Raw genomic sequence first — 14,741 nt, 5'->3', positions numbered from 1 at the left:
AAATAAGATAATAACTTTTAAAAAGTAAAATTTTAAAAATTTTTACCTCTTTGAAAAAAAATTTCAGCCAAATATTATATTTTAAAAACTCATTTTTTACTCAAAAAACTCTCCCAAAACAAGTCCTAAATGCCGCATAACTTTTTTTGAACACTTTTTTTTTTTTCTAATAAAGAATACCATAAAACAATTTAGATGTTTTTGATGATTTTATCATGAACTTTTTATATTAAAATATATAAAATGTTTAAATTGTGACAATTATAATATGTGATTGATTGAGACTTCCATCGTTGAGAAAGAAGCTGATGTGAATTTTTTTTTTTTTAAAAAAAAGTAATAATTAATGATATAATCAATTTGTGCTAGTAGATTTAATAATGATATAAAAGAATAAAATTGCTGACACAAGCAGTCCCCACAGCACAGAGTGGTGTTGCACAAAGTCAAATACGATGAAGCAACTTGATCATATGATGGAAATAATTTTTCAAGTTCCTGAACGTTCAAAATTAAATCATGAGCAACTTGATCTTGTAGTATACTGCAGTAATGGAAAATTAGTCATCAATAGCTCTAGCATAATGCAGAACGATATATTATAGATGAGGCAAATACCCGCGCGCAGAAGACAAATAATAAAGGTAGCGGAGACGGACGAGGAGAACGGGAATCCAATTCCAGGCGCCCAAAGGCCATCTAAAAATGACTCGTAGAGCGTGGGAATGGCCAAACTCCAATTGCGGTCGCAGGTCACTTTCCTCTATCGTTTTGGTAGTGTCAAGTGGATGAGTGGTGGTGTCTTCGCTCTCTGTGACCATTTCTGGTATGCTTGCCCACTTGATTTCTTTCCTTTGACTCAAATTTGGACAGATAGTCTCTCTGGGACCCAGACTTGTTTATGATTCCGACCTGCTAAGTTATTCAGTCCCCACACCACGTATATTATAATAAAAAATGTTACGGGCTGGCTTCAGTTGGGCTCCAGAAATAGTAGAGTTTTGGTGGGTGAAGTCCAAAGTGTAGTTTAGAAGCTAGGGCCTAGGCTTATGGATGAACATGTGATGCGTTATAAGGGCCGATCCCAGATAAGATGACCACAGCTTTGAGGAGAATAAAGCGGAACAAAAATATAATTCCGTAATTTACGGGGAAAGGGAACAAGGAAGGAGTCAAAGCCTTGATCCATGAAATCTGGAAAAGGAAGATAGGCCTCATTGTGTGTGGCTTATATAAATTAGTATATAATTTTATTAAAAAATGTGTCCCATCATCAAGTAAATTTTAAAGTTATAATTTTATATGTATAATTTGAATGATATTATAAAGTGATTTGACATGAAAATTGAATAATTATTCTCATAATAGTTTTAATTTCCACAAATTTAATTATATTTTGTTTAAGAAAAATTTAGAATAAATCTTGATGGAATTAAATTAAATAATTATTTATATGTATTATAAGGTTTGTGACAATATAAAGCATATTTATTTATTAACGTGACTAGTAAATAGATTTTTTTTTTCAAAAGGAACGTTTTGGTCCATAAAATTATATTCAGAAAGTATATGGGAGGAGAGTGTAATTTATTATTGAACTTAAAAGTAATATTTTTTAAAGTTTTAGGGTTTAATATAATTTTTAAAAATTAAAGAATTAAATTATAAATGATCTGACGCGTGTAAAATGGGCTGGAATTTTTAGTCTCTTATCTCCAGCAGAGAGATTAGAAACAGGAACGGAAGAAAAGCAAGAAGGGGGAGGAGAAAAAAGAAGAAAGAAAGGCCAAAGAGAGAGAAAAGAGAGTTTTAAACTGTACTTTCATGAAGGATCACCCAGTTTTAGGTAGGAATTTAGAGTTCTGTTAGAAATGAGAAGTTCTTGTGAGAGAAATCAATAGTCTTGTTCGAAGAGAGAAAGTAGAATTCAAGAAAAAAAATTAATTGCTTGGCGTTTCCCAGAAAAAGGTACATACTAATTTCTATATTTAAGTACATTAGTATTAGTTTAGATTTTTAGTTTTATTGTTATTATGTTTGGTAAATTCAAAAGGATACTCTTGTGTGTTTGAGCAGTAGAAATATTTAAATAAAGACTTTTTTTTTTTAATTGATGAATTTTTATGAATATTTATTTTCTTTATTATTATTATTTTTTGAAAAGTCATTATTATTGTATGTTTTTAGTTTTTTAGATTTTAAAAACTAAAAACTGTTTATGGTGTTTTGTTTTATGTTTTCTGAAAACTGTTTTTTTTGCAAGAATTTTCTTTAAGTTCCTCATCTCACTGGAAAAATAATAAATAAATATATTTATATTTTTTACAAATTAAAAAATAAATAAATTTTAGAATTAAAAGTAATATTAATTATAATAATATATTAGTTTCTTTATATATTTTTAAAAATATTATTAAAAAAAAGAATAATGAGAAAAAAAATAAACTATAAAAGAGGTTCATTATAAATCATTACTGAATTTAATAAATTTAAATAAAATTTACTATTGTAATTATTAAGTAATGTAAATGAATTTATAAAAGTTTAAATTATTTAAAAAAAAAAAATAATGGTCTTATATAGTAGTAGAGGAGTGGGCTCAGCGATAAAAGAAACTAAAACAAAAAATCAGTTTTAGTTTTTCTCATTTTAGTTGCCGCGTTTTAAAAACAAATAAGAAAAAAATTGGAAAAAAAAAAAAAGTAACGCACTCTTAGTTTATATGAAAAATGAGTTTTTAAATGAAATAAATTTGTTTTGAATTAAAATGTTTATGTTGGTGCATTCATATTAAGATATGTTGGTGTGGAAATTAGAACTTTTATATAGATTTCTTGAATTATTTTTAGAATTGCTTGTATTTTTAATTGGATAAGATCTTCTAGTGAATATTATTAAATATAAAAAAAATATATATATATATAAAAAGTTTAAGATATTACGGGAAGTTAAAAAGAGTGTACATATATATATTTATAGATATTTAGTTGATGCAATCGAGAATGGAGATGGAATAATATTAGAAATAGTTAGCATAATTTTTTTTAAAGTAATTCTAAATTATATAATGCTAGAATTTTATTTGAGTAGAACATATACCAATTTCTATATGAATTATAGGGTTTTGTTGAATTTCCTTTAAATATAAATAGTTTATCGACCATAGTTTTGACTGATTAATGTATGACTGCGTGACTAGATATGAAGTTAATTTATTAAAATAAAATAAATTATTGAATTTAGGCTATATTTGATATGAATTAATTAAAATTGTAATGTAATTGCTATTGCATTGCATATTTAAGTACGTTATTTTGTAATGTTAAAAAATTTAACGTAATTGAGTAACAATTGCCTAACGTAATTAATGATATTTATAATAATGTAATGGTCACTATATAAAAATAGATATAGTCATTATTACTTATTTTGATATTTTTATTTATTATCAATACTACCACCATCACTAAGCTACCTGTCACGACCCAATCTATGGGCCGGACCGGCAGTAGGACCTGAACCAGCCTAAAGCCCCCGAGACTCATAGTAAGCTTAACTATTCCTTAACTCAATTCTAAGGCCCATTTTAAGCTCAATTTCAAGAATTCAACCGGAAAGAGTCCGACCATAACATGGACTATACAATGGGGAGTTTTTGACTCACCCGACCTTTAAGCACAATATATAACAAATTGGAGAGCTCAGCTCACCCTCCACATATTCAACATGTCATAAAATCAAATGGGAGCTCAGCTCCCTCATCCAATCCAATCACAAGCACACATACATGCATTTAATGTTCTTACAAATTCAACATAATATTATATTACAGTCCCAAATTGATTAAATACTCCTAACACATGCGGAGTTTAAAATTTAGTAAAATTATACAAGCATAACAGATATTAATAAATTGCATGTGAAGGAGAGAGGTAGGTTAGAACTCAACAAGAAATCTCCCTTATTCTGAAAAAATAAGGTAAATAGGACTCAGAGAGTAAAATACAGATTTTAATCATAATTTCTATAGCTATCTAAAGCTAATACATCCTGAAAAGTGGAATGTAACACCATCATAATTTTCATACAAATCACATCATAATAGCAAAAAGGTAATTTGGAGCACTCACACACCCAATAATATTCAAATAGTACATATATGGGAGTTGATCCCCTATAGCTCTCTCTTAATCCAACTTCTGCCAGTAAGTATCTCTCAAGTCGGACTTTTACTTAATAAACCAAATGCGGAGCCCAGCGAGATCATATCGAGCCTTGCCTACCCCGACTTATCCATAAATGATCGGGTCCTAGCGAGTCAAGTTCCAGCCGCGTCTACCCATCCTGTCCATAACCAATACCACACCACACGCACGCCAACACACGCACACTGCTCCAACTTCTATCTCTCTCAATCAATTTGGTTTCATGCCCGGTCGTTTAACTATGGAAGCGATCTTTCTCATTAGAAACTTAATGGAGAAATATAGAGATGTGAAGAAAGATCTACACATAATTTTTATTGATTTGGAGAAGGCTTATGATAGTGTTCCAAGAGAAGTCTTATGGAATGTGTTAGAACAAAAAAGGGTATCTATTAGGTACATACAAGTATTGAAAGATATGTATGAAGGAGCAACTACTATTGTGCGCACAGTGGGAGGGGACACAAGAGATTTTCTGATCTCAATTGGATTACACCAAGGATCAGCCATAAGCCCTTACCTTTTTACATTAGTTTTACATGAACTGACGAAACATATACAAGAGAGTATTCCTTGGTGCATGATGTTTGCAGATGATATTGTTCTAATAGATGAGACACGAGAAAGAGTCAATAGGAAACTAGAACTTTGGAGAAGTACTCTAGAGTCAAAGGGTTTTAAGTTAAGTAGAACGAAGACAGAATACATGCATTGCAAGTTCAGTGAAGGCCAAACTGGTGATAGGGAAGGAGTTAGTTTGAATGGAGTGGTACTGTCCCAAAGTAATCACTTTAAATATCTAGGCTCAGTCCTTCAAGTAGATGGGGGATGTGAGGAGGATGTTAGTCATAGGATTAAAGCCGGATGGTTAAAGTGGAGACGTGCCATGGGAGTTTTATGTGATCGTAAGATTCCCAATAAATTAAAAGGAAAATTTTACCGTACAGCCATACGACCGGCTATGTTATATGGTAGTGAGTGTTGGGCACTGAAAGAGTCGTATGCATCTAAGATAAGAGTTGCAGAGATGAGAATGTTAAAGTGGATGAGTGGCCATACTAGACTAGATAAAGTCCGTAATGAAAGTATTAGAGAAAAGGTAGGAGTGGTGCCAATTGAAGATAAGTTGAGAGAAGGGAGATTAAGGTGGTTTGGTCATGTGAAGCGTAGACATACGGAGGCTCCAGTTAGACAAGTAGAGCACATTAGGTTAGAGGATAGAAAGAAAAAAAGGGGTAGACCTAAATTGACTTGGAGGAGAGTAGTACAACATGACTTAGAAGCATTACACATTTCTGAGGATTTAACCCAAAATCGTTCAGAGTGGAAAAAGCGAATCCATATAGCCGACCCCAAATTTTTGGGATAAAGGCTTAGTTGAGTTGAGTTGAGTTGAGTTTCCTCAACCAAAGATGCAACACAAAACGTGCCTAGTATTTAACTAGATAAATATATTTATAGATGATGTATGGACATGCCTTGAATATATAATATTATTGAAATTATAATTAAAATCAATATTCTACTCATAGACTTGAACCGAGGTCACTGCGGCGGCTGGGTGGAGGAGGAAGGCTGTTCCAGCTCACCTGACAATTTCATTGCAATTACTTAATATATTTGACTCAATACAAGTTTAAAAAGGACCAAAGACACCCTTAAGTCGTGCCAAAAATCCGGCAGAGTCTCTCATATACCTAAGACCTACCCAACCTGTAAAAGGGTTCAAAATACACTACTATATCTACGAGTTACACAATCACAGCTAAATCTCATCACATGACCCCTCCTGGGCCCATCCAAACAGTCAATAACCACAATTCAAAAAATTACCATTTAGTCCTTACAACTAACCCTTTTTCAAAAGCTACCCAAATGAGCTTTAAAAATTTTAGAATTTTGCCCCGCGGCCCTTAACAATATAATTAAACTAATACAAAAGGAATTATAATTTTCTAACATACCCACAAATATTTTATGGAATTTTATTCTAAAACCCAACACTATAAAATCAAAAAAACTAGGAGTTCGGGTTTATTTATGCCAATTTTGACGATTGAAACGTGTTCGAGGCGTCTAAAAATAGTGGGGTAGCCTATAATTTTGACTCGTTTTTGAAGTGATTCCGGCAGCTTATCTGCTCAGCCTGAAATTGTAAATCAGGGCAACAATCGAATTGCAACGAAACGAAAATACCTACGCAAAGCTAACAACGCCAGGGATTATACTAAAATATTTATATTTATATATAAAATAATTATTTGAAAATTAGGGATGTTACACCACCACTGCTGCTATTATCTCCACTATTCCTACTCTATCATTATTATCACCACCACCACAACACTACCGTCACCATCACCACCATTCTGTTATCACCATCACTATAATCATCACTTGATCACTGTTATCACCACTTAGTTATTGTCACATCTATCACTACTACTTCACATTGCTACCATCACCACCATTTAGTCGCCACTACCACTCGACTACCAATTACAGTAATCACTACCACTTGACTAATAATTACAGTAACCATTACCAATATTAAAATAAAATTATTATTACATACATATTATATTTTTATTTTATAACTAAATAAAGAAATATAATGACAATTACACCACATTACAATTTTGATTGCATTATATAATTGATTATATTACGTTTTACTAAATATAATCATAGTGATTTATGAAAAGTAATGATTACCTGACATGTAATGTTTTAAAATGTTTATGAGATTGTAATATGCAATAAAATGATAAATATTTTTTTTGTTATTGCTAACTAACCTATTTTTTTATGGTTTTAATTAGGAAATTATATAATTGAATCATATTATAATTTTTTATGGAATTAAATATGGGAAGCTAATTATAATATATGTTTTAACATGAGATGATCACTAATTAATTTATTAGTTAATTAATGTCTTTTTAATAAGTGGACTTTGACGGTTTTACCCTTTTATAGCTATTAGAAGAGAACTAAATCAGTCGGGTTTGTTTTGAAGGACATTCAATCCTTCTTGTTATCAAATTGTTGGACCTTTGGTGGTGGTTTCAACTAAAATATGATGCATGGTCAGTCATATGACCATTGCTCTATATGCTATACTACATAACTACTCGTTTTGTCTGCGAGTTATATAAATTATTTATTATTTATATTTTTTATTTTCATTATATTTTATTAATAATAAAATTTTTAATTAATTATAATTTTATTTTAATTGTTGATAAATAGATTGTTTTTTATTATTTTTAAAATTAATTGATATAGTCCTATATCAATAAAATAATAAATAAAATTTTAAAAAATATATCACATGACATTTTTGAAATATTATTATTAAAATTCTTAGCATTAAAATATAAGAAATATTTTTTTAAAAAAATTTGTGAATTTTTTTAATAATAATAATATATATAATTTTTTAAAAATATTTTCTAATCTAAATTTTTTAAAAATATAAAAAAGAATTTTAGATAATAATTATTTTTTAAGTATTCTCGTTAAGTTATGTGTCACATTCTTATAAAGCTATAGGTTGAGAATCAATATATAAACATATATCAAGATGCTCATACTTGAATTAATAATCTTTTCTATAATTTTTCAGATGGCTGATGGGGCAACAAGCTACACTGTTGATGAAGCTCTTTTGGCAATGGGTTTTGGAAAATTCCAATGCCTTTTTCTTCTTTACGCTGGCATGGGTTGGATTTCAGAGGCAATGGAGATGATGATTCTCTCATATGTTGGACCCGCAGTTCAGCATACATGGGGACTTACTTCTAAGCAAGAAAGCCTAATAACCACTGTGGTTTTTGTTGGTATGATGGTTGGAGCATATTCGTGGGGCTTATTGTCAGATAAATATGGAAGAAGGTTGCCCTCTAATTCTATCATTTTAATCTTCTTCATTTCTTTTTTCAATTTTATTTTATTCCATACATCTCTTTGCTGTGCTTACTCCATCTTCCATTTTTTTTCTCTTAAAAGGTCACATATTCAACAGCAGTACTCTTTATGTAATTTTTTTTATTTCTTTTCAAATTTTGGTCAAAGCAAAACAAAAGAAAAGAGATCTTAAGACTCAATAAGCTATTTTTATTAATTCCTCATTCTTTTGTATGGGACAGACAAAGAATATGAATTTCAAAACATCAAGATGATGCTGCAATGAATATATTAAGGAGAGTGACATCTGAAACCAAAAGTTTTTTGAAAAGTGAGAAGCAGATAAACTATTTAGTCATTCTATTAGTTGGTCTATGGTAGAAAGAATAAAAGTGATTGAATGGTAGGATTGTTATCCTCTAAACAGGTCTTGAGTTCTATTTCTCCTTCTCCTAAATATTACAAAGAAATGATGCAGCTTTTTTTTTTGTTTGACTAATGCTGTAATTTTTTTAAGGCCTAATCATTTGTTGTGTTCTTTTGGTTGTTTACTTGTTCAGGAAGGGATTTCTAGTTCCAGCAATAGTTACTTCAGGATTTGGCTTGCTGAGTTCCTTTGCCCCAAACTATGTTACATTGATTCTTTCTCGGTGTTTGGTAGGCTTAGGTTTAGGAGGTGTTCCTGTAATCTTAGCCTGGTTTTTAGAGTTTATGCCTGCGCCAAATAGAGGAACTTGGATGATTATTTTCCAAGGATTCTGGACCATTGGAGCAATTATGGAGGCTGCTCTCGCTTGGGTATACCCATGATTTCAATATTTTTGAATATTATTGATTCATTTTCTTAGTATATTTGAATCTTGAACTTTATATCCTATAGTCAAGTAACCAAACAAAATCTTAATCTCAGACAGGTTAGAGTTGGTAAAATCGAGGTTATATTGCTATGCTACCTCTCTTCCACCAACTTGTGATAATTCTTCATTAAGATTAGTCATCTTTTTCTTTGCATTTTATTTAACTGTTTCTTATGCTTATTTAAATATATAGATTGGATGAGACTACTGGGGCCTAAAATTTAGGGAATTTATTCTTTCTTTAAGAAGTCAGTAAAAATTGTTGTATTCCCTTGTTCTGGCTATGTGTCAATTCCTCTTCTTCTAGCATTAATTTTTGTCTTCTCTATCATTGTTGGTTGTTTTTGTTCTCCATTGAGCTGCTTGCACTAGTTCTGGTTTATTTTGCTAAGTTATGTGAGTGATACCTGACTCAACACATTGTTGATACATATGTGGGAAAAAAGCTCTGAAATCTTTCCGGTTGTAGATAGAAAATATGAAATTGGTTTGTACAAATCTTAGAGAATGTATTTGAAATTACACCCTTTCAGTAGTTGTGTCAAATTCATCATCAAACAGATCTTCATCCATATTCATAGAAACTAATCTCCATTCAATAAATCTCATGAACCGAAGAAAATCTATATATGGTTAACACTAAACTCACATCAAATTCAAATTCCTCTCCATTTCAAATTCTCACCTATCCAAGCATTACCTCAGTGGTTTTGAGCTTTCTTTTTTTTTTTTGGCATACAGCAATAAATTTTCTTCTGGGTCTACAGGGTTTGACAACATTAACTAGCAATTGACATTTGACAGTGCCCTGCATGGAATTCTAAGACTAATTTAGTTGTTTTACTGCAAGTTTTAATTGTTCAAAAACGTAATGTTCTTCAATGTTTGGCGAAATCATTCACTGTCAGGGCTTAGGCCCAACTTTTTTTACATTAAACATGCATCTGTCAAATGTCCTCATCCTTATGTTATCTGTTTGCAGATTATTATGCCAAGGTTGGGTTGGAGGTGGTTACTTGCTTTGTCTGCTTCCCCTTCATTGCTTCTCCTTATATTTTATATTATGACACCTGAGTCACCAAGGTATTTATGCTTGAAAGGTAGAAAAAATAATGCCCTTAGGATTTTAGAGAAAATAGGCAAACTAAATGGAAAGAGATTGCCCCCTGGTAATCTTGTTACTGACCATGAAGTTGAGTTACAAGAGAAGATAGTTCCACCAAAGGATGGAAATGAAGATGATTCTGGTGTTGGTAGCTCTAATCCTCCCAGGTGGAAGGACTCTGACATGGGGGCCTTCAGGTCGCAGTTAATGCTTCTGTCACCAAAATTAATTAGGTCAACCTTGCTCTTATGGGTTGTATTTTTTGGGAATGCATTTTCATACTATGGCCTTGTGTTGCTGACCACTGAGTTGAACAGTGGAAATAATAAATGCAATCCAAATGAACTGCGGTCACAAAAGTCTGGGAGCGTTAACTATAAAAATGTTTTCATCACTACTTTTGCAGGTAAGATTGTCTAGTAAATAAAATAATGCTTATTTGTATGATAAAGGTGATTTTTGTACTCCCTCAAAATCAGCTGATTAACATCTAACTTTAATTTACTTCTAGAGCTTCCGGGGCTCATTATTTCAGCTTTCACAGTTGATAAATTCGGTCGTAAACTTTCAATGGCGGTTATGTTCTTCATCTGTTGCATATTCATGCTACCACTGGTAGTCCACCAGTCTGAAGCTGTAACAATAGTCCTTCTCTTTGGAGCTCGAATATGCATAACGGGAACCTTCGCAGTTGTTTACATTTATGCGCCAGAGGTAAATCAAGGGAGATTAATTTTCACTCGAGGCAATTATTTATTTTACTGTCTTTTTAGTATTTGATAAAGTTGACTGACAAATCTGAGTCTCAATTTCTTGATAATTTCTTAGAATCCATATTATTTGTAGATTTATTTTTCTGACTTAGCTATGTTAATGATATTCACTATATCGTGGTCTTTTTCTTTAGTTGAATGTGGATGGTTATTAGGAATCTCTTCTTCTAGAAAACTAAATAATGCGGCACACATCTCTATAATGTCTCTAACCATATAATGACTGGAGAATGGAGTTAAAAGAATAGAATTTTAAGGCTCATGGAAAAAAAGATGAAGTTATATGAGATTATCTCATCTATCTTGTGGATTATATTGGGAATAATGCCACTATATATCTCCCTTCTTCATCTATTGAAAGAAATAAGACATTTTTTTATTGAAAGTGCAAACCTCTTTTCTCTGTAAATTCATTAGTACAATACATTTTATGGCAGTTACTTGTGAACCGCATAATTCTTCTGTTGACGATAAAGTAAATGTTGGGGATTTAATTTGTGTTTTTAAACTACCTTAGCTTTTGTAGAGAGTTTAGAACTCTTATTAGGTTAAACCTATCTATTGCAGGTTAAAAATAACTCAAAGGCCAACCTAAATATGTCCAATATAACATTTTGAAAAATTTCCAACTATTACTAAAGGAAATTTTATAAATATAGTTGCAAGTCATGCTCATGGCTTTGATTAACATGAAAATGTGTAAGTCATATTAATATGACAAGCCACCCTCCATATATATATTGCTAAACTTCTTCTCCTCTCTGTCTCTGTTTATGTCTCTGTCTCTTTCCTTTTATAAATGAACCTTTCAAGCTAAAATATGCAGTGAAAAACTTTCTTTTCCGCATGCTTAGGTTGGTATCTCATTCATTGAAGTTATCTTGGTTAGGGCCAGGTGATAACCGTTATTTCTTTTATTCACCATGTAGATATACCCAACTTCAGTGAGGACAACAGGTGTTGGAGTTGCAAGCTCAATGGGAAGGGTTGGTGGGATGATCTGCCCTTTTGTGGCAGTAGGTTTGGTGCAAGGTTGCCATCAAACTGCAGCAGTTGTTCTTTTTGTGGGTGTAGTTTTTGTGTCAGGGATCTGCACCTGCTACTTTCCATTTGAAACCAAGGGCCGTGAACTAACTGATAGTGTCGCCAGTACAAAAAATGAAAAACCGAAAGCCACGAGACAAGAAGAGCCATAAACCATGCAATGATATATCCAGTGCATTGAATGATGTGATAGGTTGAATTGGCCACGCTAAAAAGAATGGCCCCCCTTGTTTATATATGCAAACAAATAATTTATATATTTATGCGTATGTTGAAAATTTGAGATTTGGAATTTCCCATGTATGATTTTTTTTTTTTTTTTTTTTTTTATGGAATATAGTTTTGGGGGGGGGGGGGTTGGGGGGTGGCCGCAGGCAGGTTGGGGGATTGGAAGGCAATAAGACCAGAGAGTTGATTCATGCTAATGCGTCCAAATATGCCAAGGCTATACTGGTTGAAGTCCTCCAACTTTTGGAAATTTCACTTCTGCCGAATCCTGGAAGGCTATCAAAACTAAACCAGAAATATGGAGGTTGGTTCAAAAATATAAATTGTCTGGTATCCTAATTCCATTCCCAAACATTGGGCCTGGCTTGCTATTAGAGATAGGCTTTCTGAAATGAGGGGCAATGAAATGGGAATATTCTGCAGATTGCCTTCACTTTGTGGTTTAGTTACTTGTGAAAGCAGAGATTGGGGCAATGTTTTATGAACGTTGCATTGCTATAAGATTGGGGAGCTAATGTTTGAATCCGTGTTAAATTAAAAGAAGGATTTATACCTACAATGAGAAAGGAAAGGGTTGGTTATTGGGAAAGGGTACTATTGTGGTTGACTGTAAATTTCCAAGGTTAAAACTTATCTGATTCAATGGCGAAATTGCTGCGGCCTCCTCATATCTATATTGTTTGGCTTGGGAGAAATATCCCTACTAATTCAACAAACTTCAAGTATGAAATATTGTAGTAAATGAAGTACTGGGAGGCAAAACAACAACAGGATAGAAGAGATGTACATTCCATATCCACACCGATGTTCTGCGCTGATTACTAAGAATATCTCCAAGTCACCCACATCTGTTGCATAACAGATAAAATTCCTTATCGTTATTCAAATATATCAACTGTATTATCCCTTAAAATCTGGTTGTATAACTATTATATATTTACTTATCTTTGTAATAGTATATATATTGTAGTGAAAAACTATTTGCAGCAGCAAATCTTTTATGGTATCAGAGCAAGAACACTCCAACGAGTCCAGATCCCACAATGGCCAATGAAAATGTTGTCAACCCACCGCAAGTCACCTCCTCAGCTATTCCATTTAATTCACAAAACACCCTAATCGCCATCAACGCTGCTACTCAGCTTCCTCTCAAATTGTCCTCCAACAACTACCCTTCTTGGTGTGCTCAATTTCAGGCCCTCCTCATTGGTCTTGATCTAACTGGATATATTGATGGAACAATTCTCTGCCCTCCAGCCACTATAACGAAAGAAGGAGTCACTGCTCCTGATCCTGCTCATGCTATTTGGCTTCGTCAAGACAGTCTCCTCCTTCATGCTATATTGGCATCGGTTTCTGATTCATCAATTTCACTAATTTCAACTTCACGTACATCTGGTGAAGCCTGGGAAAAATTAGCAAAACTCTATGCTAATAAATCTCGCTATCGTGTCATGCATCTCAAAGAAAAGCTTTCAACGTCTCATGGTTCAAAACCACTACCTGAATACCTTCAGTTCGTTAAATCCACTGCTGATGAGCTTGCACTTATTGATAAGCTCCTAATCGATGATGATCTCACCATTCATGTCCTCAATGGTGTTGGATCAGAATTTCGTGAATTGACTACTGCAGTTCGAGCTCGCGAAACACCAATTACTTTTAAAGAACTTCATGAGAAACTAATGGTCTTTGACACCTTTCTTAAGAAAGAACAATCTTCTGAAATTTCCACCATTACTACTAAAGTCACGAGACGCAACTCTCAATCCAAAAATTCTTTCAACTCTCAGCCACAGTCCTTCTTGTAACCAAACAATTTTCCTCGCTCCAGCGGACAGTCCTCTCGTTCCTTTCATTCGAGGAACAATGGCTCTGTAAAAGAATTAAGGAATTTTGGAATGAGAATTTTAATCTTTATTGCCCCAGAAATAAAAGATATATATAAAAAGTTACAGCTAACAAATAGGTTTCTAATCAAGCTAAACTAACAAAATTGTATTAGAATCATACAATATGCACGCAAAAATTCCTAAACAAATACCCTAAATAAATGCAAAATAAGCGGCAGCTAACAGCTGCCTTTCCAATACCCCCTCAAGTTGGAGCATGGAGATACCCCCTCAAGTTGGAGCATGGAGATCTCGAATGCCCAACTTGTGAAGAAGAAAGTCAAACTGATCGTTTCCCAATGCCTTTGTGAAGATATCTGCAGGTTGCATTGAACTACGTACATAATCAATTCGAATGTTACCATTCAATATCTCATCAGGGATAAAATGACAGTCCACTTCAATATGCTTGGTATGTTCATGGTAGATAGGATTAGCAGCTATATGCAGAGCTGCCTGACTATCACAGTACAAATTCATAGGTTCAGTATGTGCCACACCAAGAGAATTCAATAATCATTTCAACCATTTAAGTTCACAAGTAGTAGTACTCATAGACTGATATTCAGCTTCAGCGGATGAGCGAGATACTGTCTGTTGCTTTTTAGTCTTCCATGAGATAGGGGATTCACCCAAAAGAATAAAATAACCAGTCAAAGACCGTCTCGTTAAAGGATAGCTAGCCCAATCAGAATCACAGTAAGCAGACAATTTGAGATCACAATTGG

General features: G+C 32.9%; 1 protein-coding gene across 1 annotated transcript; it reads left to right on the top strand.

Annotated features, from left to right (window-relative positions):
- Positions 1 to 1,692: 1,692 nt before the first annotated feature.
- On the top strand, positions 1,693 to 12,216 carry LOC110665726 (organic cation/carnitine transporter 7). The gene is made up of 6 exons (XM_021825969.2): positions 1,693 to 1,968; positions 7,834 to 8,102; positions 8,675 to 8,912; positions 9,954 to 10,482; positions 10,588 to 10,790; positions 11,779 to 12,216. The coding sequence occupies exons 2-6, from the start codon at positions 7,834 to 7,836 to the stop codon at positions 12,043 to 12,045; spliced, it is 1,506 nt and encodes a 501-aa protein (XP_021681661.2). The 5' UTR covers positions 1,693 to 1,968; the 3' UTR covers positions 12,046 to 12,216.
- Positions 12,217 to 14,741: the final 2,525 nt, after the last annotated feature.

This window comes from Hevea brasiliensis, chromosome 13 (assembly GCF_030052815.1).
Source record: "Hevea brasiliensis isolate MT/VB/25A 57/8 chromosome 13, ASM3005281v1, whole genome shotgun sequence".
NCBI classification, from domain to species: Eukaryota; Viridiplantae; Streptophyta; class Magnoliopsida; order Malpighiales; family Euphorbiaceae; genus Hevea; species Hevea brasiliensis.
Note: the sequence above shows the minus strand (reverse complement) of the source record. Positions and strands in the feature narration are given on the sequence as shown.